Source organism: Rattus norvegicus, chromosome 1 (assembly GCF_036323735.1).
Source record: "Rattus norvegicus strain BN/NHsdMcwi chromosome 1, GRCr8, whole genome shotgun sequence".
NCBI classification, from domain to species: Eukaryota; Metazoa; Chordata; class Mammalia; order Rodentia; family Muridae; genus Rattus; species Rattus norvegicus.
Genome location: NC_086019.1, coordinates 255412981 through 255433083, shown reverse-complemented (window position 1 = coordinate 255433083; position 20103 = coordinate 255412981). Strand labels below are relative to the sequence as shown.

Below are 20103 nucleotides of genomic sequence, written 5' to 3'. Positions count from 1 at the left end.
ACTACTTAGCAAGGATGTCCTGCCTCTACCTCCCAAATGCTGGGATTACAGGTTTGAGCCAGCATGCCTGGCCACATCTCCCCCCCCCCCCCCCGACTCCACCCCAGCCCTCTGTGAGACAGGGTCTCATATAGCCAGACCACGGTGGCCACAAACTCACTCAACTCAGCTAAAAAGAACCTGCCTCCACCTTCCTGGCTCTAGGCTCAGAAGAGTACGCCACATCAATGGTGATTTGGGAAGGAGTAAAACTGCCACTGTCTGTATCACAGACTGACTTCTCCCTCAGGAATCATCCCTCTGTGAATACCGCTCCAGAAGGGGCTTCCAGTCAGCCGCTGTCTGTCGGGGCGCATCCCCATGTAAGATTATACATGTCTGAGCACAAGGCGGCGTTTCACCAGGAGGCATCACTGCTAGAACATCGTCAAATGCTCTGAAAAAAGTGCTGACGAGTTTTCACACTAACCTACTTCTCAGCCCGCTGGTGACTAACCTCCCCTAAACACTGAGATCCGGGGGTGAGGACAGAAAAGACGGGGGAGGGGGTTAGCTAATCCGGGCACTCTCGGGAAGCTGAGCTCACTTTCTGCCATGCCCTAGAAATACCACTGCAACCCAGCGGCAAATATCATCACCATAACCCAGTCCTTTGGGGTTTAAGAAGCAAAAAGGCCGTGGCTGCTGGCCTTGGGGTGGGGCTGGGAGATTCTTTTCTTCAAGTGATCCAGGCTCATAGTGGAAAATGAGCCAAAAATAAAGCCCTCCCCCAAGTAATCTCCAACATCTTCCTGTCAATGCAGAATTAAAACTGAGTGCTGAGTTTACCAACTTAAAAAAGGAAGCCAGGCTAAACTACAATTAAGCAGGATCGGCTGTCACAATGCTCCAAGCTAGCACTGCTTGCTGCCCCCGGAGTGCTGTTAGGTGTCCTTCTATTGGCTCAGCCCTCTCCTCCCCAGAGAACCCTCCAGGATAACACTGCCAAAAAACATTACCCCTTGGGTTCTGGTTAACTTTCTATTTTAAGACACACTGTGACCGCACATATATCCAGAGACTTTACTCTTTGATGTGGTCTGCGTCTTTTGACAGCATTTTCCCAGGCAATCTATATGTCTGCATTTACACTTCTGGAGGAGGAGCGGGGAGCCTCACTTTAGCCAGGCTCAGGAACTCTACCTCACCAACACCTCATCTCTATAACCCAGGATGTAGTGAGTGTCCCTATGTGGTGGTAGTAGCTGAGGCATACAGCACTAAGCTAGCTGTTGGAGACTAAGATTTCAAGAGAAGACTCTGGCTTCAAGGGTGTTTGTTTGTTTTTATGACACAAGAGTCAAGATGCCAGAAGACCTGAGCTACCAAGAGGGAGAAAAATGAATCCAAGAAGTAGCTGTGAGGATCAGGTGACTGCCGGGCACACAGAGCATACAGAGCACACAGAGCGCCTGCTGTAGGTGTTGTAGAAAACCTTACAAGACTCACTCGGGCTGGGCCGACTGCCGTGTGTGCCACAGGCAGGACCTTGGCACCCGGTTTGTGAACTGAGTTCTACGAGGCGAGTGACTGGCAAAGTCTAGGGTTCTCCTAGACTTTGTTCTCAGGGACCAAGCTGGAGACCTTCCTGGGCCTAGGCTCTCTGGACCAGAGGTCATGGGACCCACTGAGGTTAGACAGGAGTGTGGAGGTCTAGGGGTGTCTATTTTGCAGTAAGGATGTGAAGAGAGAATCGTGTTGTCAGAACAGGCCAACTGCCAGGCTGCAAGGTTAGCAGGTGCTGCTCTTGCAGGCCCAAGATGGCCTCCGTTCCAGGAGCTGCAGCACAGACCAACCAAAACTTTATCTTCCTTGGTGCTGGGCATAGACCCATCTATTTGCCTGAGGAAGAAAAAGAGTACCATGAAAGTTGGGGGGTGGGGTGCAGGGAGATCTTTTTTTTTTTTTTTTTGATAAGCATAAAGAAAGCTATGCACCAACAAAATGGCCCTGAAGTGATTATCGTGGGAGATGCCAGGGGTCGGATTCCACCCCAGACAAACATTCACACAGCTGCCAAGCAGCCACGCAGATTGCTCAGCTGCCAGAAACCACGAATCCTGGCTTATCTGTCCAGGAGCTGGACAAGGGCAGACGCACAGCATACCTGCCGAGGCAAGAAACATACGCCTCTCACATGTTCTGTGAGTCACTCAGCTTGTTCCTTCCTCAGAGCATCCCAAAAGCCCCAGCCTCCTCTCCTCTTGAGGGACTTCCATGGAAGGCGGCTGGGGAAACAGTCCTTAGCCGCGATAGGTAACCACCTGCTCCACATCAAATTATATCCAGAAAAAGAAGACTCCAGCAGATATTGAGAGTTCCGGTGTCTCTGGAGGGAAAGCCTAAGCTGTAGTACACCTTCTCACAGGAGGTGGAGTGAGCACTTCACCCAGGCCTGTGTGGCTCCGACGTGGTTTTGGGCACACAGAAATAGTATTCTGCTATAAATCAGAAATGTTGCCCAGTCTCATTTGGGATCTCAAACTCATGGTTGCCTCCAGCCAGCAGGAGGAACTGTGGTGAGGAACCCAGTCTAGTTCTGGGGGGATTGATACTTTTAGTGTATGTCCTGGCAAAGCAGGCAGAACGTTTCGTTACCCGGGTTTGGACAAAGACAAGCGCACACTGAAACAAATGCAGGCGCTGCGTAATAAATAAAAGGGCTGGGCAGAGACGTCAGCCTAAGAGCTCCTGGGGGATAGAGCGGCACACGGGGCAGCTGCAAGAACGTAAGAGAAGCTCATGGAAGTCAGGGGGAGCACACAGAGCAGAGCCCTGCAAGATGGACACACTGAACAGGCGAGGGAGGAAGAAAGGAAGGGAGGCAAGGATCAAAGCATGGTGGGGCATGTTTGCAAGCCCAGTATTCAGGAGGCAGAGGCAGGAGGATTACCACAAGTTTGAGGTCCACTTGGCATATACAGTGAGGTCTAGGCTAGAGTCTGATTTTGTAGTGCAGGCTGACCTAGAAGTCACTGTGTAGCTCAGGATGCCCTTCCGTGGTTCTACTGCCTCAGCCTCCCCCTCGTGCTGGGATTACAGGCATGGGCCACAGACCCTGCTTTCATCTCTTTAATCTCCATGTTTTAAAGAGAGAGGGAAGTCAAAGCTGCACAAGCTATACCTCACCGACAACAGTGCCCACTTCTGCAACCCAGTGAGAGAATGCTCCTGGACTGGAGTGGCCCAGTCAGACACTCACGTCAGGAGGGGCGTTCGCTACCGTGGGGTAGAGCTTGCTGCAGCTCCCGGTGAGTCTCGGCATCACTGACGATGAACAGACACCTCCAGGAGCTGCCACTTGAGCTTCAGGAGGGACAGAAGGGTCTACTTTTGGGCCAAAATATGGGTGTTTTTCTGACCTTATAAGTACTTCAAAGAAGCACATAGCCAAGAATTACATGGAAGTCAGCAAGCTGTCTGCAGACACTTCTCACGTATCCTAAACCACACTGAGCTAAGAGGGCCAGGGATGTCACTTGGGATCGAGTGCTTGCCTCGAGCATGAGATGTGAGGCCCCAGTTCCAACTGTAGCACTAGAGGAAAAATCATCGGAGGACTGTGACAGAACACAAGCAAAAGAGACCGGGTCACAGAGACTGGGTCACATCACCTATGCGAGTCACACCCAGAAGCTACAGGAAACAGAACTCCCTCCAGGTGGCTGGGACTTCCTGGGCTCCACCAAAGCTGACTTCTTTCACTTTTATGTAAACTTTGAGCAAGGGAGAAATAATGCGGTCCATTCTTGGGTGGGAAAGCAATTGCACTGGTGGCTGATGCAAGGCAAGGGCTTACGCATATTAGCCCAGGATGATGGATGACGGGTCCCACAAACTTGATGGGTTGTTATTTGAGGAAGCATCCTAGCAGTGCTCCACCCCATCCTGTGACTCCTCCTGATCGCCCTCCCAGCTCCTCCCTCCCAGCCTACCTCTTCTTCTAAGGTCTGAGCAGCTTGATAAAGTCCCACATAATCTAGGTTCCGTAGTCTCCTGGACCTAGGCTTGGTAAGATTCTTCTTCCCAACCAAATAAGGTAGAGAGAAAGGGAGGGAGACACACACACTCAACCTGTGGTCTCATGCAAATGTATACATGTGTGTGCGCACATACACACACACACACACACACACACACACACACACACACACACACACACACGGGGGAAAAATGGAGGAAGGACTTGCTAAACAGGAGTGCTAGTAACATTTTCCTGGCCACAAAAACCCGACAGACCAGTACAAGATCAGGAGAGTTCCTGAATCTGACCCCGGGTTCAGGTTTGAGAAGTTTGGTCAAGGGGTTAGAAAATCCTCCATGTGTGTGCCTTTTGTTGTTGTTATTTGAGACAGTCTTGGGTAGCCAAGGCTGGCCTCAAACTTGTTACTTAACGGAAAATGACCTTTAATGGATGACCTTTATCTCCAGCCGCCTCCCAAGTACTACGACTACTGACTAGTGCGGCTGACTACTGATTAGTACGGCCGTATGGCCTGATGTCTCACTATCTGTTCATCTTCAATTCTCAGCTGAGGAATTACAAGTACCCGACCTCGTCTTCTCATCCTCATCCTTATCATCTTCCCTCACGGCCCGGGTGTGCACCCTCAGCTTCCCCTCTTTGTCCTTTGGTCCCAGCTCCCTCTCGTCGTCTAGGTCATCCAGCAGAACCATGGAGCCTCCGCTGCCAAAGTCCCAGGGGCAAAACTCCCTTTGTCCCAGTAGGAACTGCACACTAGCCAACAACCTTCCTCGCATGGTTTTTTGATTATGGGAGATAGGGGGAATCTACTCAGTCTGTCTCCTAGTCCTGGTTGATAACTATCAATCGGCAATGCCCAGGGGCAGCACGAAGGAGTGAGACTAAACAGGGTCTAACTGGAAGCACGGCTTCCTGGCACTGACCCCCTCCCTTCCTGGATCTTACACGAACCATCCATTCCGCAAGCCTTCCTTTACCACCCTCCTTCCTTTGCCTAGGAGGAAACCAAATCTATTCCAGATCTACGATTATATGGTCAAAAAACGGCAGGACAGAGCATTCAGGAAATGAACCTGGGTCCTCTCCAAGAACAGCAAGTGCTCTTAACACTCAGGCACCTCTCCAGCCCTGAACTTCATGCTTTTGATGAGAAGTACTTGGCACACACGTTGCTACTGATGCTCTGGGTGAAGTATAGCAGGGTGGGAGGGTCCACGTAAGCCTTTTCCATGAAGTAGGACACCTCGATCCAGCCAAGAGCACCTGCGGGTCACGTAAGGAGCTTTGCTGTTGTAGATCACAGGGACTCGAGACACAAAGCGGAGTCTAGAGACGGACTGGGAAGTGGGTCTGAGTGTTCTCAACTTGATTAGGGCGGCTGGGTTCTCCTGAACGGACGGATACGGCCATGATCCATCATCTGAGGCCCCAAACTTTAACCTCGCTAAAGATGATGATACTTACCAATATAATGTCAGAAGTCCTGAAGCAAAGCCCAGGACAGTCACACACAGCATACACACCACCACCAACCAAAACAGTGTCAACAATGGGGCTGGAGATGGCCTGCAGGCTAAGAGCACTGACTGTCCTTCCAGGGGACCTGGTTTTGATTTCCGGCATGGTGGCTCACAACTGTGTGTGTATCTGACCCTTTCACGTGGCCTCTGCAGGTACAAGGCACACACTTGGTATACAAACACAGACAAAGGCAAATACTCACACACATAAAATAAGAATAAATAAAAATAAATAATAAGAATAAATAAGGAAAAAAAAGCAGCACAGGTCCCCTAGAACCCCTTTCTGAACCTGCGCTCACAGCATTGTCATCTCTGCTGTCTTTTTGTCCCATCTGTCTTTCAGCGGCCCATGTGGCCCACGTACTGGGAAATGTCCCAACATGGTACCGTGAAGGCAGACACAGCTAGGGAAGCAAGGGACCAGGAGGCCCAATCCAAAGAGCAGAAAAGCTGCTGACGGGGCCTCGCTGGTTTCCCACATCTCTCTGAACAGTGTAAAAATCCCAGATAAGGGTATGGTTCTACAGGAAATCCTTTCTACACCAGCACTGGAAGGGAAAGCCCAGCGTTCATTGTTCACACCGTACAGTAAGCAAAGGGTGGGAAAAGGTGTCTGTGGCAGAGGAAAGAGCAAAGCAAGGTGTTTGTGGGGGGAAGCTTGCTATGGTGAAAACGCTCCTAGACCTGAAGGTGGAACTGAACCACTGTAATCCCGTCAGGACCGGAAGGGCCAAAGCACTTGGCTCTCTAGAGCTCTGGGCCACACGGTGAGACCCCCGCCTCAAAACAAAACAAAGACCAAACGGATGAACTGAAGTTAGAAGAGCATTTTTGATACCCGTAGGATCGAGACGTTTCCAAGTCATTACTTACGAGAGCTGAAAAATTCTTACGACAGGCTCAATTTTGTAATACAATTTTTACTCCCAGCTCTTAAATTCTCACATCCGAGATCCTCTCAGACAACTGTCCATTTCCTAGGATGGGAGGGGTGCCACGGCTGTACAGAGTACAAAGCTCTTATCTTTCTAGGACAGGACAGAGTTGTTTTGCGGTGGGTGACACTCACCTTTAATTCTAGAACTCAGGCGGCAGAGGCAGGTGGATCTCTGTGAGTTCAAGGGCAGCCTGGTCTACAGAGTGAGTTCCAGGAAAGCCAAGGCTACATAGTGAAACCCTGTCATTAAAAAAAAACAAACCAAAACAAAAAACCAACTAAAAGAAAACAAAACAAAGCAAGAACAGAGGACAACAACAACAAAACAACCCACCCTCTGTCAGATAAAGGACCTTAAGGCTGGACGTTTTCCTCAAAAAGACTTAAACTAAGAACAGGAAATGGCAGAGCACTTGCCCAGCATGAATGAAGTCGTAGGTTTGATTCTCGGCACTGGAGAAATGAAACTGGTAAGGCCTAGCTCTGCCCCCAGAAACAGTCAACCAAAGCTAACAACAAAAGTCAACACCGGGTTGGGGGATTTAGCTCAGCGGTAGAGCACTTGCCTAGCAAGCGCAAGGCCCTGGGTTCGGTCCCCAGCTCCAAAAAAAAAAAGTCAACACCACTAGTCATAGCTGACACCGTCTTACCCTCTCTGCCATGGTAAAGTGAAACAAAACAAAAGGCACCCCCCACCCCTTAGTAAGTCGGGGCAGTAATGAGAGACATCAGAACTTGTCTACAGCTGCTCCGGGTGTGAAGAGATGCAGCTGCCTCACAAGCCGTCTGTCCTGCTCTCAGAAGTTAAACATAGTTACCTCAACAACATCCGACCCAGCAACTCAGATGGTATGCCAGGGCCTTGGAGAATTTACATAAACACTTATGTATCAACGTTTGTTGCAACACTGCTCAAAACAGCTCTGACAACCATCAGCTGGGGGACGCAAAACAAACCCAGGGTATGGGGGAACTGAGAGGGGGAGATGGGAGTTGACACTGCATTTCTTTGAGTGGGAAGTTCTCAAAGAATAAAAATATATATCATTTTAAATTAAATAATAGCTGGGGGGAGGGGTGGCAAGCCTATGATCCCAGCATTCTTTCTGAGGCAGAAGCAGGTGGATCTCTATGAGTTCAAGGCCAGCCTGGTCTACATACTGAGTTCTAAGCCAGCCAAGGCTGAACAGTCAGACCCTGAAAGACAGACAGACAGACACAAACACACACACACACACATAGAAGAGAAGAAACATGAACTGAATATGTACTGCCAATGTTCCTATCAGTGACCAAAGGACACAGGCGTCATTAAGTTATTAGTCAAGACATACAATCAATGAAAGAGACCGTGTACATAAAACAAAAGATATTAAATCATTTTTTTAAAAATGCTGAAAATCACAGAATCACATCCCTGAAAAATCACGTCCCCAAAAAGGGTAAATTCAGTCTATGAATCTATGAATGACACCTGAATAAAGCTGTTCTCCAGAGACAGCCCTCACCTCACCTCTGTTTTACAGAGTACAAGTCGAGAGCTGACAGGTTCACATGGTTCAGCACCCCAGCCAAACTGGACCACAGACCATGCCCCAACCTGTCACACGGTGCCCATCCCCACGGGGGTGACCTGGTCATTCTTGTCCCCACTCAAGAAGGGTTACCAGGTACCCTTCTAGAAAGAATAGCATATATTGTGACAGTGGTGTGTGTTATAGTTTGTTGGGCCCAAGAATATAAATAATTCCCCTTTTACCACTAGAAAACAATTGTCTGTGAGCCAGCTGTGGTGGTGCACACCTACACTTCAGACAGGATGCTGAAGCAGGAGGACTGCAGAGGCCAACCTAGGATACAGGGCAAGCTCCAGGCTGGCCTAGGCTATAGAGTAAGACCCTATCTCTAAGAAATAAAGCAAGCAGACGAATGCTGGGGAGATGGCAGACGCTTCTCATGGGCTATGCCAGCTGATGCACCAGCCTTGGGGACCAGGAGTTCAAACATTCATTCCTCCACTGTGGAGGGTGCTGAGGTCCCTGTGCTAGGATAAGCACTAAGGGGATGAGGGATGTTGACACACAGTTGTCCCTTTGATATAAGACCTGTTAACAGCCCAGAGGCTGGGAGTGGGCTAATAGCCTAGTGACCTCTGCAGTATCTGTGGGGCCACAACTGACCCTGATCGTGACCTTGTCAATCTATGGAACCTATCTTATGGAAGGTGTCATGAGTAGTCAATCTATAGAACCAACCCATCTTTATGGGAGAGGTCACAGGTTCGACAGTTCCGATGCAGCCATGTCTTAAGCCCTATTGTGCACGTGGGGTTGAGTTAATTGTCATCAGGAAAGTTTGCCGTTCTGTGCTTAAATATCCCCAAAATAAACTACTTGGGGTCAGGCTCCCCAGGTTTGAATCACACTGGCTACTGGGTTGTACTGAACTACCTTGCCTCTTGTGGATCATTTACTGGTCACAAGCTCAAAGAGACAACCTCCCCATCCCATCCCACCCCACCCCACCCCACCCCACCTCCAGGGACTCTGCAGAAATCAAAAGCTCCTGGGTCCAAAAACAGCTTAGTCTCAAGGCCTCCCCAAGGTAAGGCTAACACTGAGCACTTACTCTGTGGCAGGAGCTCCCACCATAACTATAGGCAACCTGCTTATTATCCCATTTCACAGATGAAGAAACCAAGTTAACTAAGCAGCTCAAAGTTCTACAGAAGGTGAGGAAGAGCTGCTTTCCAAGGCAGGTAACGGGCTCCCGAACTTGCTCTCTTAGCCACGGGGAAGTGCCCCCATAACTTAGATGAACACACAAACAAATGCCTGGAGCTGGGCAAGGTGGCTCACACCTATAATCCCAGGACTTGGAAGGTTGAGGTTGCAGGATCCTTTCAAGTTCGAGGCCAGCCTGGGCCAAGACTGAGACTCTGAAGGAAGAAGGGGAAGAAGGGAAAAAGAGAGGGGGTCAGAGAGGGCTTTTCGGACATACTGGACGGAGGGAAACACACAGGCACACGACTGACTTGGGGCAAGTGGAGACGACCTCCACTCTCTTCCCACTACTGCCTCACATCATCCAAGGACCGCAAACTGCTCGCTCCCCAGCACCTAGACCAGCTTGTCCAGCCTTCAGGTACAAGCTTGCTGTCCTTGAGTGACCCTGATCCTTGTTCATGGGAACTGGGAACTGTAGACAGGAAGGCGGCTGGAGCTACGCAAACAAGATACGACAGACGGGCCTCTGAGCAAGTCGGCTGAAACTGCCCCAAGCTGCCAGCACGGGGGTCAGAGGCTTGTCCACAAGGGCCCATGAAGACAAAGGCGAAGAAGTGGGCCTTCCTCCTGCACACGGGGGTAATGACCCCATGTTTACCCTGCTGGTGGAAACAGACAGGGCCACTTGGGAGAGCACTGTGGCCCTAAACCCCATGTTTTAAATGTGCCGTATAGCTAACCCTACTGTTCTCAACTCTAGTCCAAGAATCCAAAAACACAGAAATAAACGTGTTACGCTATAGAAAAGTTAAATAAAGCAACAGCATACAGGCATTCTAAAAGACCGGAGGGCAGGAGAGATGGCTCCCAGTGGGTCAAGCACTTGCTCTGTAAGCAGACAAGACCAGAGTTTGGATCCCCAACCACACCACTAACCTTGTTACATCAATGATTTACATATATAAATTACTATTTATGTAAATTACTTTACATGTGGTCCTTGAAAGAAGTATGAGGTATGTGACATGGAGGCTGGCTCCAACTACGACGGCTGAGTCGCTAACTCCCGCCCTCCTCCCTCAGCAAGGCCTTCTCTGGTCCTTCCTTTCTTCCTCACACAAACTTATCAATATGCGGCAGAGGCAGAAAGGGCACCAGAGAGATGCCAAACCGCACTCCCCCACTTTTTGCTTTAAATAGTCTTGGATTTCTGTGTTATCTGCCATTGTTACGAGCATGTGCTATTTTGCGGAATCAAAATCATCAGTATGAGGGAAAAGGTCTGTCAAAGCTCACAGAGTTAGGAGAAGGACAGCCGCAGCCGACCGGCATGGACAGCGAGATAGATGACCTGAACTCTCACGAACAAGAGAGGAGCAGGCAGGCTGACTCCTGCTCAGCTCCACACTCCAGCCGAAGAGCTACGGCGGCCCCGCATCCTGGTGCAGAAAGCCACGGGGTAGCTGCTCTCCCAAATGAACCACAGATCGCTTTAAGTCCTAGGCCAGCCTGGCCTACACAGTGAGCTCCAGGACAGCCAGGGCTACGTAGAGAGAGACTTCAACTCAAACAAAAATTTTAGGTGAACAAGAAACCCCGGAGAATGGTGACCCCAGACTAATGTGTGGCAATGTACCCAGTGTGGTCACTTTCTCCGGGACCACAGGCTTCCAAGCCGAAAGAGCCTGTAATAAGAGACAACATAAGACGCCTCTCGCTGGGCACTGGAAAATCAAAGTAGACGTGTTTTTGTAACTTTACTCTGGGACCCGCCCTTCCAAACCACAAGATTCTTGTGCTGGTTCACACTCTACTTTCACCTTTTCCAAAACAACTTGTGAAAGTTCAAGTCTATAAAATTCTTGAGTTTCTGAATCAAAACAGCTGGGGCGCCGTGCCTGCGCCAGCGTGAGGCGCTCACCCAGCTGGCCTGCTGTGGTGGCGCAGACTTTTAATGCCAGCATTCGAGAGGCAGAGGCAAGAGGATCTCTCTCCAGTCTGATGATGCCCACCTGGTCTACATAGTTACACAGTGAGTTCCAGGATAGCCAGGGATACACATTTGTTTTGATACCTTGTCTCAAAACAAAACCACACACACACACACACACACACACACACACACACACACACACACACACACCATCTATTTTCCCACAGAAAAAAGTGTAGTGTGGATAATCAAAAGTAAACGAAACTGAGCTGAGCATGTCACCGAGTGACCAGAGTCCCGCGGGACTGGCTGTCAGAAGGCTGAAGGTGACCTACTTTAACCCCACGTTAGGAATAGCCAAAAGCAGCTCATCGGCCACAGGTGACAGCATGGATCTTCTTCCCCTTCCTCGCCTCCCAAGTGGCAGTGTTCCGGATTTATCTGTGTTTGTGGTTTCCACACCCCACGGACGGCTCAGGCCAGACTCAGCTCCACCTAGTGGAACTGAAAGGCACCCTACAGTGAAGCTTCAAGTCCTCAGCTAGCACAGCTCCTGTCACTCTGATAGACATGGAATCGGGCCCCTGTGGTCTGCAAGACAGAAAATGCAGGTCACACATGGCTCTCCAACGAACAAAGGCAGGCGATGGAGACATCCTCTCAGGGGTATGGATGGCCAGACGCTCCAAGAGTAGTTGGGATTCTGAACCCAAAGCCATCCAGGGTGCCCGGAGCACCCATAGACACTTGCCTGCAGGTCTGCAAACACAGACCAGCTGCATCCCCAGACCTGACCGCAGCCTCGCCTTTAGGCTTAAGCCTAAACCCAGGAGACTTGGTCTCCCTTGAAGCAGAAGCCAAGACCACTCAGTGGTTTCCACAGGCAAAATGTGCGTGAGAATAAATCAAGAGATCTTATGGCCAAAGACAAGGCAAGCCTTGGAGTGGGGAAAGGAAAAAGCTGTAAAAACACGACTCAGTTTAGACTTGGTTATGAGACCATAGAGGACACAGAGAGAAGGAAGTAACTGGCCATCGGGCTTTCACTGGGGTAAAACCAAATTATGCTCTGGAACCGAAACCACAGAGGTAGATCAAAGCAAGAGGGAAGAAGTTCAAGACTGGGAGAGTGAGGGGGTGGGATGGGGGCATCACCTGCTCACTGAAGCAGAAACCAGAGACTCTTTCATCCAGTCTGATGCTAACTGACCAAACAAAGCTGACCAGTGAAGGTCGTCACTGGGAGCCCCGATTGTGAACATATTAGTGCTTTAAATTGCCCCCATTTAAAACCTGCTCTCCGGGGGCTGAGGATTTAGCTCAGTGGTAGAGCGCTTACCTAGGAAGCGCAAGGCCCTGGGTTCGGTCCCCAGCTCCGAAAAAAAGAACCAAAAAAAAAAAAAAAAAAAAAAAACCAAAAAACCTGCTCTCCGGCTGCTTGGCAAGGAGGACTCATCTGGTAGGATCGAACCAAGTCCCATTGTCTTCTGACTTCTCCAAGTGCGCCTGTGTGAGCATGCACGTACGCATGCAAAACGAATAAACAACTCCATACGTCAGTCAGTAAAACCTGCCTGTAGTCATGCAATCCACACGCTGCTCCTCTTGGCCTAACCTCAAACTCTGCAAACAGCAGATGCTGGAAACCAGAAGGCTTCCTACCTCAGGCCAGACAATCCCTGATCATGAGGCTATCCTGAACCGTGTGGGATAGCCAGGGCACTCCTGGGTTTCACATGTGGCATGGCAGCTACACTTTCAGCATATCTCCAGACACTGACAGATACCCGCTGGGGGAGGCAAAAACGACCCTGGGTTGGGAATCCCTGTTTTAAACTCAGACTCACCATGAACAGTGGTCTACACAGATAACCAAGAGGAAACCCTAGCTCTAGATACACAATAGACTCAAGCAAGTCAAGTTAAACTCCAGACCTCAGTCCCTCAAGACAGTTGCCACTAACGTGCCAAACACAAGGGCCACCGATAATAACATAGTGATTACTATGTTTAACCACTAAGTGTATTCTGAAAGTCTTCTCTTTATTGTATTTTTTTCCTCCATATATCTGTAAGGTTTATGCTAAAACTCTTCTCATTTTGAAGAGGAAGAAACCAAGGCACAAGAAATTAAATAACTCACTCAATAGTGTCATATTTGGATCTCAGACAGTCTGACCACAGAGCCCATGACCCCATGACCTTACCACACGGCGGATGCTCTCAGGTCTGCGCTGCTCATGATGCACTCAATAACCTCACGGGCTTTTTATTTACATTTTTGTAAACATAAATACATTTTACATTCCATGTAAACAGCAAACCACTTTGGAAAGCAGTCTGGCAGCTTCTTGAAAAGTTAATCCGGAGTTACCAATTGACCCAGTAGTTAGGTATCTACACAGAACTGAAAATATAAGCCAGCGCAGTTTGTAACTCCAGCACTGGGGAGACTGAGGCAGGAGGAATGCCATGAAATGCAGGCATTTCAGTCACAAAGTAAGACCCTGTATCAAAGAGAAAAAAAAAAAAATCAAGGGGCTAGCAAGAAGGCTGAGAGGGCTCACCCACCACTGAGCCCAGCGATCAGGATTTCGCCAGTGGGACTAACCCGTGGGACAACGCCTGCAGGTTGCCCTCTGACCTCCACACCACTGTGCCCATGCACACAGTAAAGGAATAGATGTGGGAGAAAGTCAAAATGTTGTTGCATTTATGAAAACACCGCTGTTCCCAGTGACATGACCCCCTCACTAGCTTCAAAGTGGAAACAGTCCAAAGGACTGGTTGATAAATAGACAAATATGGGGCTATCCGTGCCATAAAGAGAAGTGGGGCCGGGGAGATGGCTCGCTGAGGAGGAACACTTTTCTGTAGCCTGAGTCAGAACCCCAGCAAATTTAATATCCTGGGCAAAGTGTGAGCCTAACAGCCCAGCACGAGCTGGAGGGGACAGGCAGATCTCTCTCAAGGCCACAAGATGGGGGTGACAGCCCAGCTCTGGGTCCCACATGGGTGTGCATGGGCATGAGACCAATCTACTCACATATATGCACCACACATACACCACACAAAAAGAAATCAAGAACTGATACATGCTACAACACAGGGCAACCATAAAGACATTACGTTCAGTAAGATATGCCAGTCAGGGTCCGCGCTTGATAGGAAACATGCAAAGCTGGCAAATCCAGGGACAGAGAGACCTGTAGTCACCAAGGAGTGGTGGTGGGATGGGTCATGACTGCTAATGGCTTCCTTTTTGAGGGCAATGAAATATTCTAAAACGTTAGAGAGCAGTAGTAATGGCCACATGATTCTGTGGCCACGTGAAAATGGACAATTTATAGAAGGCTTCCGTTATTTCTGAGACAGGGTCTCACTGTACAGCCTTGGCTGGCCTGAAACTCACGATGCAAACCAGGCTGGCTTTGTATTTTGTGGAAGTTTTAAAAGAAGACATGAAAATATCCTGATAAAAATGATATGTAAAAATTAAAGGGGCTGGGGATTTGGCTCAGTGGTAGAGCGCTCGCCTAGCAAGCGCAAGGCCCTGGGTTCGGTCCCCAGCTCTGAAAAAAAGAAAAGAAAAAAAAAATTAAAGATTCAGCTTCTCCGTTACCTTAGCCAAAATCCAAGCGCTAACAGGCATAGGTGTGAACAGTCACTGACCTGCCCAGCCTGGGCAGAGGTCACTTTCAACACCACAGAAAGTGCTCCTGGACAATACAGCCTTAGACGACAGAGCTTCCTCACACTTCGGCCTGAGGTCTAGCCCATTGTGCTCTCTGCACACCTACACTCAAAGCTTCCGCATATGACAGTCGCTCTCCAGTTTCCCTCCCTCCGACCCAAGTCCCCTCCTGTACAGCAAACTTCACAGCACTCCAAAGGCCTATGTCGCCACAGAACTTCCCTCGGCTGCTCAGCCTCCACCTGCCCCAGCAGAGTCAAATGCCCCCTCTTCCTAGGTTTGCACCTCCACTTCAGAACAATCCCTCTGGGTTATAATTCATGTGCGTCACACACACACCCCAATTCCCAGATCCTCGAGGTAAGTGGTTTTGTTCCACCTTTGATGGTTCCCAGAACCTGCTTGGGTCCAGAAATGTCCGTTAGACTGAATTCCAACAGAAAAGAACGTTACAAGAACTCGGGAAATGATTTTTTGATAAAAATGCTCACTTTGGAATACCAGTCTAAGAAAATCGGGAAGCGGGCTAGGTTCTGAGGTCCTACTGTTCCACAAGAGGTTATGGCAGTGACTGCACTGAAATACTATGTATAGTGGTCAGAGTTCAAGGTCATCCTTGGCTACATGGCAAGTTCAAGACTGGCCTGGGCTACCTGAGCCCCCGCCTCAAAATAACAGGAGGAGCAGGGCATGTGGTACTTCCTGTGCCCTAGGAATCAGAGGCGCAGGCGTGGGGGTCCCAAGTGTGCAGCCTGGGGATGGAGAAGTGGTTCTAAACTAAAACCTAAGGCACAGGAAGGAAGAAAGGAAGGAAGAAAAGGCGACGTGAAATTGAGGGGCGTGGCCAGAAAAGCGGGAACAGGGCGCCCAATCAGACTCAGTGTTGAAGCTGACACAGAATTCTATGCACGGCATCCTTAGGTTGCACCCAGATCACTGGCTGGATCACCTCATGGTCAAAGACAACTGTAATAAGTTTATTCTTAACAACACAGTCAAGTATTCTGGTTAGATCTACATAGCACCAGAAAGAAAGCAAGGCTATGTTATCTCAGGCATAAATTAACCAGAGGGAACAAATGCCAAGGCCTTCCTGTTTGCAAACTGCAGCTTTTTTATGCTTCTCGGATTCAAGGAGTCCCGTCTGTTGAATCACAATGCCTTGTGAGAGATTTACACAGAAGTTCCTATCTATAGGAGTCCTAGGCTAATGAACTTTCCTGGTCTACATGGCAAAAGGTGACTGTTCAATGAAGTGCTGGTAAGAGGAAAAGCCATTTTATATATATATATATATATAATTTATATATTAAATGTTCATGTACAATAAATGTGCATGGTGGTATACACCTGTAGTCCCAGCACTTACAAGCTGATGCAGGAGGATCACAGGGAGTTCAAGGTCAGCCTGGTCAATATATTGAGTTCTAACCAGGAGCATGGCTAACAAGACCCTGTCTAAACTACACCCCCCCACACCCCCTCCCTCCAAAACAGATAGATCCCTGCAAAACAAAACAAAAAAAAAAATAATAAGTAAATAAACAGAAATTAGATGGTATTTGACAGATTCATTTCAGGGAGGGAGACACAGCAAGGTACCCACACCACTTTCTACACAGAATGCAAGGTGCCACCTTAGTGATCTGGGCACTATAGAACTAAAGGCCTGAGGCTGCTCCCTGACAGGCGTTCTCTGCATCTGTTCCCTTTCTGATCTGTAGGAACCAAAACCCCAACAAAAAAACCTAAATTGACCAAGCTACGGTAGATTCAAAGTTAATAATTATATTGCTATTTCCATTCCAAAGGTTAAAAAACAAAACACAAATTTCACCATAGCGATCTGGTATGATTGATTGGACCGGAGGACTCGGAGGGTACGGGTGTCATGAGAGTGTAAAGGGTGTCGGGGTGACGTAGGGAGAGGCCAGGGAGCAGTGGGCAGCTCATAACGCAAACTTTCCCTCTTTGCAGGAACTGTATGTAACCAGACAACAGCTGTGGTCAAGTACTAGCACCCAACCAAACAGAACGAGGTACAAAAGCTACCCTGTCCCCAAAATAAGCATTGGAAGTACCAGAACTATGGTAAGAAAACAGTCCATGATTGATGAGCTGTAAGCAGAGCCTTACACTGAAGACCCTCACCGCCCCCAGGCTGCAGGACCATTTTCCAATCCTCTTCCTGAAAGAAGTGGGTCTGGTTCCTACTAGCAACCAGCCCACCCCCAAAGGTTCCACCCTCCTAAATCAAGCCCCCTAACAAGGTGATGGAAGGGCTATAGGGTCAGCCCTCAGAGAGGTCCACAGAAACAGAAAAGCATCTTCATTCTGTATTCTGTTCTGTCAACACCTACGTTTAACCTTGCCAGTCCTGAGAGCTGTAACTTCTCTAGGAGACAAATGTATTTCTCCTGGTACCTTATGGCTTTAACTAAGAACCCAGACAAGGGCAAAAACTAAAGGGTTTCGTCCCTAAGAAGGAATACATGAAAGGTCATAAAACCAACTCATTCGTTCACATCCTATTTCCCAGATATTACATCCCCCTGCCCTGTTAAGATACAGTGACACAGGGGCTGGGGATTTAGCTCAGTGGTAGAGTGCTTGCCTAGGAAGCGCAAGGCCCTGGGTTCGGTCCCCAGCTCCGAAAAAAAGAACCAAAAAAAAAAAAAAAAAAAAAAAAAAGATACAGTGACAGATAGGATGATAAATTGTAGCATATACATTAAGGGGAATATTATTTGGTCACGATGCAGATGAACCTTAAACACATGACAGAATATGAACGACGCCACACATGCTACAGCCATGCCGTTACGCAGGATGTGCAGGACAGGTAAATCCACACAGACACAGGCAGACTCACTAGTTGTCAAGGGTCAGGGTTGGGGGGCAGGGGGAGGTGTGTGGGAGGGGTGGAAACAGGGAGTAACTGGTTAAGAGGGACCATTCTTTGGGATGATTCAACTGTTTTGGAAGTAGATAGGGTGGTGGTTGCACAACACCGAATGCCACAGTGATTCACTTTAAAACTGTTGATTTTGGTATGTGAACTTCAAGGCACTTAAAAATCCTCCAAATCCCAGAGCTTGGGTGGCTGAAGGAAGAAGATCTTGAGTTCAAGCCCAGCCTGACCTACATTGCAAGAACTTGTCTCAAACAAAACAAAACTCAATTATTTTCAGGTTTTGTTCTGTTGGTTTTTTGTTTGTTTGTTTTAGGAAGAGGATACTCAGGAGCAAAATAAGATTGGTGTGTGAAAGGGCCACCCTTAAGCTCTAGGAGGAAAGGTAAAAGTTCTGCTAGCAATTTCTGCTCTTCTGCGTGACGTGAAGTGCTGTATAGACTGTCCCTGTGCTGTGTCTGTGCCTGTGAATGCTTTTCTGAAAAACAGACAATGATGGGAAGAAAGGGAAGAACCCAAAAACGATAGAAGCTTTGCCAAACTTAACAGGGGAGGGGTGATTCCCCCTACAGCACCCCACCCAATCTGGCACCAAGACTAACGCTTCAATTAGGGTTTCGAAACACCAGCCCAAGCTAGAATCAGCACAAGCGAGCTTCTCCGGCTTGGACCAGGAAAGACCAAGCCACCCAGCAAGAAAAGCTAGGGCGCTCCACTTGCTGCCGATATTGGCTTCGGAACCACTCTTTGCTCAAAAGCCCTGATCAGCTCGTATCAGCAACAGTGACTTCTTCCCAGGACAGCCAGCCTAACAGCACGGCCTTCTCACAGCTCAGATGTGCCCCTCCTCCTGAGAGGTTCCACTCTACTTCATCTCTCCTATCTTCCAAGAACCTTACCTCCAACAACAGGCCACCAACGTGCTATGCCTTACAGCATTAAAATTAAAAAATTAAAAATAAATAAATAAAAGGAGCTAGGATGCCCTCAGAACTTCTCCTTTGTCCAGTCTGAAATAAATATCCTGCTGGGCTCTCCTCCCTCTGGGGCCAGTTCAGTAACCTGTGATCGGTGTGCACACAGTCTCTGGCTCCTGACTCTACTGCGGAGAAGAAATAAGGCCCACAAGCACACAGTGTGCATCGATATCCAGAAAGGGTCCTTCAGAGCACCTACCATACCTACCCTCTCAAAGGACCCCCAAGTCGCCTGGCACCATTGCCTCTGCCATCTTCTTGACATCCAACTCATCACAGGTGTCCCTCGGCTAAACACCAACACCGCCACCCCCCCAAACCCCTTCACCCTGCCCACGTTAGCCATGGGCTTCCCTCCCGAAAACACTCAACTCTCTGCAAACAAACCTCTTTAAGACCCCCCTCCAGCCAGGCCTCGACCTCCCCGGACCCCCCCCCCCAAGCTAGCCCAGACGCCCTCCCTTACCTGCGGGGGCTCAGCCCTCACTGACAGGGGGCTGGGCAGCGCCTGGAGGAGCAGGAGCGCCATGCCACCCAGGAGCCTTCTCCTCTCCATCCCCCTCCTGCTCCTGCTCCTCCGCCACGGCGCCGCCACCCCTCCTCCTCCCTCTCTTCTTCCCTCTGCTTCCTTCTTCCCTTCTTTTCCTGTTTCGCTCTCCCCTCCCGCTTCCGGCTCGGCTCCACCCCGCCCCGGGGAAAATGCCCTCCCAGATGCAGAGGAGGGTCTCCAACTCCCGCGCCTCATTGGTTTCTACTTTCCGTCCATTGGCCAAAATAGCTGTGTGTCAAATATCAGTCCCAGCCCCCCTCGTGCTAGGTGATTTGGCCAATGAAAAGTGGGAGGAAGCCGGGCCATCTTGAATGCTGCGAGATGTCTAAAAGTGCAGAGCGCCCGCCCCGCAGAGAGTGGCGGAAGTAACAGGAGCCAGGGACACGACCACCCGGATGCATTGAGAAAGTTGACCGTATTCAGCCATTTTGAGTGTGGCGGAAGTGTTATGTTCCCACAGTTAAGGGGAGGTAAAAGAAAAAAAGAAGTAGTGAGGTATGCTGGTTCTAAAGCGTACTTCCAAAGAGTAAAACAATTGCAGTCTATAAACCTTTGGTGCTTTTTGTATTAAAGTACAGAACGCCCTATTATCAGGATCCCCTCTCCAAGCTCGCTACCCAAGCAGCTGCTTAGGTTCATTTGCGTCCCCTATTAAGGTGTTCTGACACCCCGAGTTTCAAGGACAAAACCCTTATAATCTTACTCAGAAACAGCTCTGATACCCACCAATCATTGCTTCAGCCAGGTTATCTTCCGGCTAAATGAAAAAGTCTTCCCTATGCACCATTTCCCCACCCCCAACCCCTCAAATCCCATCCACGAGTCGCA

General features: G+C 49.1%; 1 protein-coding gene across 2 annotated transcripts in view; it reads right to left on the bottom strand.

Annotated features, from left to right (window-relative positions):
- Wbp1l (WW domain binding protein 1-like) overlaps positions 1 to 19383 on the bottom strand; it is a 56326-nt gene extending 36943 nt beyond the window's left edge. Inside the window, exon 1 of one of the 2 annotated variants that reach the window (XM_039080554.1) lies at positions 19192 to 19383. Coding sequence is in view for 1 of the 2 variants with exons in the window: in NM_001127484.1 (NP_001120956.1) it covers positions 19192 to 19281 (90 nt within the window). In the remaining variant the exon portion in view is untranslated. The remainder of the gene's footprint in view (positions 1 to 19191) is intronic. The other variant, NM_001127484.1, reaches the window with a different exon arrangement.
- Positions 19384 to 20103: the final 720 nt, after the last annotated feature.